The sequence below is a fragment of the Pantherophis guttatus genome, chromosome 2 (assembly GCF_059756535.1).
Source record: "Pantherophis guttatus breed Tessera chromosome 2, ASM5975653v1, whole genome shotgun sequence".
Lineage (NCBI taxonomy): Eukaryota > Metazoa > Chordata > Lepidosauria > Squamata > Colubridae > Pantherophis > Pantherophis guttatus.
Window position 1 is genome coordinate 274,882,075 of NC_142064.1, and position 9,469 is coordinate 274,891,543.

The 9,469-nt window shown below is 40.2% G+C and overlaps 1 protein-coding gene across 1 annotated transcript; it reads right to left on the reverse strand.

The window, feature by feature from the left end:
• Nucleotides 1–1,009: 1,009 nt before the first annotated feature.
• LOC148115945 (vomeronasal type-2 receptor 26-like) lies at nucleotides 1,010–3,435 on the reverse strand. The gene is made up of 3 exons (XM_087885316.1): nucleotides 3,421–3,435; nucleotides 3,134–3,260; nucleotides 1,010–1,920 (listed from the first exon to the last, which is right to left on the reverse strand). The coding sequence occupies exons 1-3, from the start codon at nucleotides 3,433–3,435 to the stop codon at nucleotides 1,010–1,012; spliced, it is 1,053 nt and encodes a 350-aa protein (XP_087741442.1).
• Nucleotides 3,436–9,469: the final 6,034 nt, after the last annotated feature.

Sequence of the window (9,469 nt, forward strand, 5' to 3'; positions counted from 1 at the left end):
CCTTTTTCTTTGAAAAAAATCAGCTCACACTATTGTTAAATATTCTTTATTGTTTTATATCACATATCCCATTTTTATGTTGAACAGTGTGTTTTCTAGGTGTCCAAAGTGTTAACATATAAACATCATCATCGTAATCATTATAATCATATCTATATAAACATACATGTGACAATATCAATTGTTTTTAAAAAGTATACTATCTTCCATTATAGTATCGATTATACAACCATGAAATAAAAGCATTTCACTTTTATTATTTGATATATCAATTTTCAGAGGAAGGCTGGAGAAGATGGCCATAGAAAGATGACTTAGACCTTCCCCCAGGAGGTGATTGAAAGGCTCTTGTATCTAAAAAAAACATTACCAAAATAATGGAATTTTACCACCATACCAGAGGTGGGTTTCAGCAGGTTCTGACCAGTTCTGGGGAACCGGTAGCAGAAAATTTGAGTAGTTCAGAGAACCGGTAAATACTACCTCTGACTGGCCCCACCCCCATCTGTTCTCTGCCTTCCGAGTCCCAACTGATCGGGAGGAATGGGGATTTTGCAGTAACGTTCCCCTGAAGTGGGGTGGGAATGGAGATTTTGCAGTATCCTTCCCCTGCCACGCCCACCAAGCCATGCCATGCCCACCAAGCCACATCCACAGAAGCGGTAGTAAAAAGTTTTGAAACCCACTACTGCAACATTCCACCACCAACCTGCCCCCATTATATATAGTATTTCTTGCACAGCAACAAGAATCTAATTGCACACATGTCATGATTAAAAAAAAAACCTGGGTGTGGCATCTCAGGCCTCAAGTAGGCTAAGGACATTGGCAGATATTCTGCTCAATGGACATCTTTGAATTTTACTTTATCCAGTTTGGGATATTATCTTCCAAATGCCTTTTAAACATGGTAAGGACAATCATTCGCCTGCTTATGTATGGAGAAGAGCTTGGACCATTATCTTGGTGCAGACTGTTGAAAAAGGTTAAGACCTAAAATTCCTCTGTCTCATATTTCAACAGTTTTTCTGCTTGTAAGATGCTCCTTTGTGTTCAGGTCTGGCCTCAGAATGATGATGTAGCACTTGGGGATGAAGATGCAGCCCAGCAGAGCAGCACTGGAGGCCAAGATGGAGAAGATCTGAACAGCCACCATGTATTTCCCTTTGGTGCTCAGGTAGGTGGGAACAAAAGTCACCCAGACACTGCAGAAGACCAGCATGCTGAAGGTGATCAGCTTGGCTTCATTGAAGGCCCCGGGGAGATCCCTGGCTAGGAAAGCCACAGTGAAGCAGATGGCAGCCAGAAAGCCCAGGTAGCTGAGGATGATGTAGAACATGACATCATAGCCTTCATTGCATTGCAGAATGATCATTCCAGGCTGGGAGTGGAGGTCAAAATCAGGGAATGGGGGAGAAACACACAACCAGATGAAGCAGATGATAATTTGGGCAGCAGAACAAGAAAAGATGATGGAGTTGGCTAAGCTCTTCCCCAGCCATCTCTTCACTCGGTTTCCTGGTTTTGTGGCCAGAAAGGCCAGCACCACTGTGATTGTTTTGGCCAAGAGAGAAGAAATGGCAGTTGAGAAGACAATGCTGAACACTGTTTGTCGAAGAAGGCAGGTGGCTTTCCTTGGTTGACCAATGAAAAGGAAAGAAGACAAGAAGCAAAGCAGGAGAGAGACCAGGAGGATGTAGGAGAGGTCCCGATTGTTGGCTTTGACAATGGGGGTTTCTAGGTATTTAATGAATATGATTAAAACAAGGCCCGTGGTTAGGAACAAGATTAGGGCAAAAGAGACCAGGATGATGCCCAGGTATTCTTCGTAAGACAGGAAGGTTATAATTTTGGGGATACATTTTATTCGGTCCTCATTTGGATATTGATCAGCTGGACACTTGCTGCATTTTTCTATATCTAAGAATACCAAAGGAACATTTTTTTAAAACAACATTTTTTCTCCATTCACATTTTAAGAAGTAGCTTCTTAGGACATCGGATACCAAGAACATTTTCCCAAATGCATGTTTTAAGATCTCCTTAAAATAAAGATAATAAGATCTCCTCAAAATAAAGGTAATAAGAGTACTATTTTCATATATACACTTACACACTCACACACACCTGTATGTATGTATGTATGTGCATGTGTGCATGTTTGTGATATATGTATGTGTGTGTGTGTGTGTGTGTATACACACACTCAAATATATATGCAATGTAGGGGTGTGAAAGTTGGACCATAAGAAAGGCTGAGTGCCAAAGAATGGAGGCCCTTGAACTATGTTGCTGGAGAAGACTCTTGCGAGTCCCTTGGACGGCAAGGTGATCAAACCGGTCAATCCTAGAGGAGATCAACCCTGACTGCTCTTTAGAAAGCCAGATCCTGAAGACGAAACTCAAATATTTTGGACACCTAATGAGAAGGAAGGACTCACTGGAGAAGAGCCTAATGCTGGGAAAGATTGAAGGCAAAAGAAGAAGGGGACGACAGAGAACAAGGTGGCTGGATGGAGTCACTGAAACAGTTGGCATGAGTTTAATTGGCTCCAGAGGATGGTAGAGGATAGGAAGGCCTGGAGGAATGTTGCCCATGGGGTCACGATGGGTCGGACACGACTTCACGAATAACAACAATATATACTCTCTCTCTGTGTGTGTGTCTCTATACAGGAACAGTGGAAATGTGGGTGAAATGAGATGTCCCCAAAATTGTCCACAGCACCTCATTGTGGAACAGTATAACTTCTTGTGATCCTCACAGGGAGGCCCATATAGAATACATTGGAAGAATCTTTCCATGATTATACTTAGGTATTTCCTCAAGTTTCAAAGAAATCTGATTTTCCTAAAAATCAAAATATGGAAGGAAGTATCCAAACTAAATCTAGAAGAGAGATTTTATATGGTAGTAATGCAGATTGCCTAATATGGCAAACCCTCTTATCTCTTTGCAGCCTCTCTTTCAAGATCATTTTGCTGTTCTTCCCATTAGATAAGAAATTGTGCACTTTCACAATAAAGAAGAAAACAGTTGAGTTTCAATCAGTCTCTTAACTTGCACTTCCAGAAAAATGCTCTGGATGAATCAACTTCCCCAATGCCTCCTCTTTTCTTTGGTGTCACCTACCTTCCTGAGTGGAGATGGTCCCCTCTGGACAAGGAGCACAGTCATAACAGCAAACTGGCTCTCCTTCTCGAGCCCGCTTGACAAATCCAGGATGACAACTTTCCACACATTTGGACTCAGGCAGAGACTAAGCAGAAAAACAATTAATGCCAAAGAAAATATGTTAGGACTAACCATCCATAGAAAACAAAGGTCAAAATAAACCTTAGCCAAAGAAATTCTATACTTCATTTAGATAAGCCTGAACTCTCTAACGAGTTCCAAGTAGTTGCAAGAGATACAACTACTGACAGGCTCTGCATTTAGGCAAGAATAAGAAAAAAAAAAAACCAACTGTAGGAAAAAGAGGAAAGACAGCAATAGTTCTTCCACCTTGTTGACCGACTTTAGCAATGACAGAGTTTCATCACTGGCAGTAAATCTTTGCCTCTCAAAACTCCCCAGTTTCTCATCGATGGGAGCCCACCCGGGAAGAAGCAGCCAGCTTATGACGTTCAGATCTGTTGCTACATCTCCATTTTGGTCCACGTACAATTTCCAATGGGAAATATTGAAAAATTCATTCTTCTCCAGAAATGGATGGAACTAGAATAACAATCCAGGAATTTTAAAAGCAGAAAACTTGGTTTCTCATCACAGGTGGTCTTTTCACATTTCAAACTTTAATTCAAAGTTATTTAACTTGCAAGCATAGTGAGTTAGGAGAACAACTGTTACCACTATCTTCACAACTAAAAAATGCTCAGATAAATCTGGCTCAGATAAATTGGTAGATGATATGTGAAAAAGAATAGGTATTGGCAAAATATAATTTGCCTATTAAACGGAATATTTTAGAACACATCACAAAAAATATTAAACAAACAAACAATGAGATTATTCATAAATGCCTTGGGGGGAGGGAGAGAAAAACATGGAGTTCTCAAGAAGAAAATTGCCAGGCTAATCTTTTTCCGAGTAGACCAGATGGGAAACATGACCTCATAAGCTAATTTTACATTATTGTAAGGTATATTATGAGTTCTTACAAGTTTCATAGCACAAATTTCCCACCAATACCAATCTCCCCCCAAAAAACAACTCTGTGAGATTGGTTGGGCAGAGATTGATCAACCTGGGATCCATCAGGTTGAGATCAACCTATGAGGTTGATCGGGCTGAGATTGAGTGATTGGCCAAAGTAACCCAGATAGCTTTCATGGTTAAGACAGGATTTGAATTTACAATATCCCAATATGTAGCCTGCTAGTATGCCATATATCTAAATATCATTACACTTTCTTAATAGATTATGGGAATGCTGGTGATATCACTTGATTTCATCAAAGTATCAGCAATATATTTTCTGATGCGATGATTAGTAATCTGAATCTTAAGTGAAGGCAGAATAATATGATAACTAAATGTATAAAAATAGTCTTAAAAATTGTACTGAAATGATTTTCTATGCTCCTTGTATAACTGGGGAGTGGTGGAAAACAATTATTGTGTTTTCCTGAAAATAAGACCCTGTCTTATATTTTTTTTTAAACTCTGAAATAAGTGCTTGGTCTTATTTTCAGGGAGGTCTTATTATTTTGGGGGGTGTGGAGCAAAACGGGGCTCCTCTTGCTGTCTTACCTGATTTCCAGTTCTGTCTCCCTAACCCTCACCTAGAGGAAATGGCAGGGACCATCTGTGCATGCAGTTAAATATTTTTGGGGAGGGCTTATTTTCGGAGGAGATCTTATTTTGGGGGGAGGTCTTACTTTCAGGGGAGGGTTTATTTTCGGGGGAGGTCTTATTTTCGGGGGAAGGTCTGATTTTTGGGGAACAATGGTAGTTTTTGGTCATCTATTTTGCTCTATTGTCATAAAGATAGCTATTTGATAAAAATATGATTTTGGAATGCAACATTTATATCAACACATAGACAAACTCAGGGGTGGGTTCTACTTACCTTTACTAACGATTTGCATGCGCAGAAGCGTTTTGATGACGTCGGGGTCGGTGGGCAAAGCCTCCCACCGGTTTTTCTACCAGTTCTATAGAACCGGTGCGAACCGGGGGCAGCCCACCACTGGACAAACTTATTCTGATATCATTTTAAGAATAAAGTGCTTCCAAAAATTTTTTGGGGAATACTGCCTATTTGTATACAGATTACTAGTTTACTATACATGAACAGATTGTCTGTCTAAAGTCTTTAGCGTGTGCTCTTCAATCTGAAATTAGGTGACTAATTCAGCACGTGTGCTCTGTTGAGGTGCTCCACTATTAGCCCCCTACATCACAAAGATCCTGCATGAGAAGGGCAGTATGGACAATTTGTTGGATCTGGCAGAGTGAGAAATGTGGACCACAAACAAGATGCCTTTGATGTATCCCTGCATAACAGTTGCTCTATCCCTGCTAAACTTAATGGGGAAACTAAGGGGGTAGATCCAGCTGTTTCTGATGATGAAGGCTCAATTGGGCAGGGGATGATGGTCCATGCGGGAAAAGTTACCTTGATAAGGGAAGGTCTGCATCTGGTATTGCAAATCAGCCATGTGTGGTGAATACAGTATATAAAAAGAGAAACCATATTCCAGTTGGTGACTCAATTGTAAGAGGTGTCTATTTAGGAAAGGATGTGGTGTATTGAAGGAGATAAAGTATCTGCCTGGTACAATTGCCAGCAGAGAAAAGGTGGTGAATTGTTAGGATTGTCAAGAATGCAAGCAAGGATCTTGATGTTATTGTGCATCTTAGCAGAAAAGAAACATCCAAAAGAGATGTGTTCTCTATACATAAGGATTTCCAGAGTTTGGAGCATGAATTCCTTAATTGATTGGACCCACAAGATGTCATTTTTCTGGCATGGGTGGGCTGGGCCTGTCCCATTAGGGTGAAATGGTTCCTCAGGTAGCCTGGACTCATGACATGCAGGGCTTTAAAGGTTACAATCAACACCTTGAATTGCACCTGGAAGCAAACTGGTACACAGTGCAGCTAGTGGAGCAGTGATGTAACATGGGCCACCCCAGGGATCCCAAGAATTGTCCACACCACTGAATTCTGCACCAGTTGTAGCCTCCAAATCTCTTCAAGGGTAGCCCCATGTAAAATGCATTGCAATAGTCCAAGCAGGGGATGACCCGGGATTGAGTAACTAAACACAGGGACTCCTAATCAGGAAAGGATGGAAATGGTGCACAACACACTGTTGTGCAAAGGCTGTCCTAGCTGTGACTGCCACCTGCTCTTCAAGGAGTTGTGAGTCCAGGAGAACCCAAAAGTTCTGAACCAGTTTTTCAGGGGTAGCAAAACCCTGTCAAGAACTAAAGATGTTAAATTATTAGATCCTAAAGATTCACACAGCAAAAGCCTCTTGGTGTTGCCAGCATTCCGCCAAAGCTTCTTATCCCCCATCCCTGCTATGTTATTCTCTGTGTGGTTAGTCTGGCCAGCTTTTTGGCCTTTTGTAACACAAGGAGGTTGAGAAGGTCCTTCTACCTCTCCTTTGGGGTTTTATGCATCCTGGGAGGAACTCCATACCTGCCATGGCTGCAGCTTTGAAGCCTCCATGCTCTCGTCACCCTTCTTGCTTCTCCTTCTGGATCTGGAAGAATATGCAGCTTTCAAGGCATGGGCCAGAGTCTTAATAACACTGTGTAAACGGAGGTGAAAAGGGATCCACGTGCTTCTATTTTCCGGTGTAGGCTCCAGGGGTGCTTTCTGGGTGCATCTTTTCCGACTTTTGACAGAAAAGATGTGCTTTGAAAAAGAACAGTGAAAAAAACGATCTTCCAATTTCACATAGAGTTTACTTCCAACAGCATCATCTTCTGGCCTTCCTTTTTCCTGAAAAGCAAAGCTCCAAATACTATGGGCGTATTTGTAAAGATCCACCCTACTCGATACCAAATAATCGATAGCTCCCATGATCCAGATTTTCCCTTCAATCGGTCCTGGCATAGTGTCAAATTTAAACTGGAAAAAACGAATTCTGTCCCAAATATCAGTATTTTCTATGTAGTTCACAAAGACATTGACTTGTCTCCACTTGGAGACATCATCACCGAGTGGTGTTGTATATCCAGTTGCTGCAAATCGTCGTGATACAACAACACAAATTCCATTCCTCAGAAGCACAAGAGTAAAAGTCCTCATGAAACTCTCTCCTTCCTCTGTGTTTGAAGAAATGAGACCAATCAAGGTCCATCTAAAATGGAGGAGCAGTTGAACTATTGCTCGGTACGTGATCCCTTTTGGGGGGAGCATCCGGTGGAAAAAAGGGAATTGACTTTTTTCGTTCTGAGCCTCTGAAACAAATGCATCACTGATCTAAAAAGGCAATGAAGAATGCTATGCTATATTTTGGGACAGATCAAGTCCAAAATACTAGATTTTAAAAACTCCAACCCGATGCTCATGAGCATGTTAGAATAATTTAGAATAGTTTATTGTTGATTACTTATTAAACTATATAAAAAAGCAGGATATAAAGTACAGAACATTAACAAATTAATTAACTTAAGTTAATATTATCATTGCATAAAAATAAAAGAAAAACGAACACCCTACAGTAGTAATAGAGGACTTTAGCTACCTTGATATCAATTAGAAGACAAACTGCAGCAAGTGGAAGATCAAACAGTTTCCTGACCAGCCTAGCTGACAATTTCATCATCCAATAAGTAGAGGAGGGAATTGGAGGAAATGCTATACTGGACCTAATTCTTACTAACAGAGAAGAAGTGATATAGATTGAATTTGCAGGAATTTTGAGGGAGAGTGAATATAACTCAAACCCAAGGAATAGAACATATTCCAACCAGTGTTCTTAAACATTTAAAAAAAACAAAAACCCTTATTTTAACAAAGAGAGAGCTTGGGAAAGATTCCAGGGATGAACAACCCAAGAAGCTTGGAAATCTACGAAAAACATGTTAATAAAAGCCCAGTCCAGCACAATAACAGTGAAAAAGAAAAACAAATTCAAGAAGAAACCAGCATGGTTACATAAGTATCTATTTCTTATAAACTGAAAGAGAAAAAGGACAAGTTAAAAAAATGGAAAGAGGGACACAAACTCTATCACTCGCCCACAACTTCCCCACTCACTTTACCAGATAGAGAAACACACACACAAACCTGAGGGAGTTTGTAGGTGCCTACTAATGTTGACATCTGAGTAGAAGTTTCCCTCTTAGCTGCATCAACAACAGCCAGAAGGTTTTCCTTCCCTCCACAGCTGTAGTTGGGAACATTGGCTTGCCCAGTAGAGACGATGTCCAACAAAGCATCTGAAGTGCCAAGGGTACTGAAATAGTTCTCGTGCAGGTTGTAGCCAAGTGTGACATTGGGCAGGAGGTTGGGATTCTTGTTGACTGTTTGAATGGCGAAAGCCAGGGTTAGCAATTTAAAATAAAGTCCTGTACTGTAAAAAAATGTTCATGTTATTAACATCATCATCAACAGCAACAACAAAATCATTTTTTCCCAATTTAACCCTCTTTGTCTCCACAAGTCTCCTGTGTCTTAAGCTAATACAGAGCCAAAACCAAGAACACATGAGAGCAACCCATTGGCAGGTATTTTTTATGAGCTTTGAGAAGATGGGATGGAGATAGTCCTCCACCACAGTTAAAAATCACAAATACATCATTATTTATAGAAGTCCTAATATTCATCTGCCCATTAACTTGTATGCAAAAGCATTCAATCATTAAAGTGGAACCACCATAAAATGAAGACGATGTGTATAACTGACCCAAAAAAGCAACTGTGAAAAGAAATCATTCCCTATTCCTCAAAGGATCAAGCATTGAGTATCAATGAGTAGTTATATAAATATGGAAATGGGCTGGTCAGAGGCATCTGCAACCCTTTCAGTCGCTACTTTTAACCAAACTCAGTATCCCCGTGATGAATGGAAATGGTAGTATTAGAAGGAAAAGCATAATACTAATATAATATTAGAAGGAAAAGCATAAATAATCTGAATTTCTTTCAAGTTTTATTTGTCACATGTTTGAATTCGAGTACATTTCATAAAAGAAGAGAAAAGAGGAAAGCCATGAAAATCAAAATGATTCAAGAAATATTATAGGATATATTATATCCTATAATATAAGAGTAAGTGAAATAGTGTTAGAAGTGCAAATGGAGGGAATGCAAATCCATCACACTGAATAACTTACGAACGAGACTCACTAGAAGGGACCGTGTTGAAAGGCAATGTTCTAGGAAATGACATTGTTTCAGTGGTGACTGCAGCAATGAGATGGTCTCCTGGCCTGTAGTAGTTCCAGGGTTTTTCCTCATCACGTATCTCAAAATTCAGTGGGCATTTCATTCTTAGCTTCTGAG

What these genes read in the sequence shown, in the direction of transcription:
- LOC148115945 (XM_087885316.1), bottom strand. An exon ending in GACCATCTCCACTCAGGAAG is followed by an intron (nt 1,921 to 3,133) that starts GTAGGTGACACC and finishes TGGTATTCTTAG; the next exon opens with ATATAGAAAAATGCAGCAAG.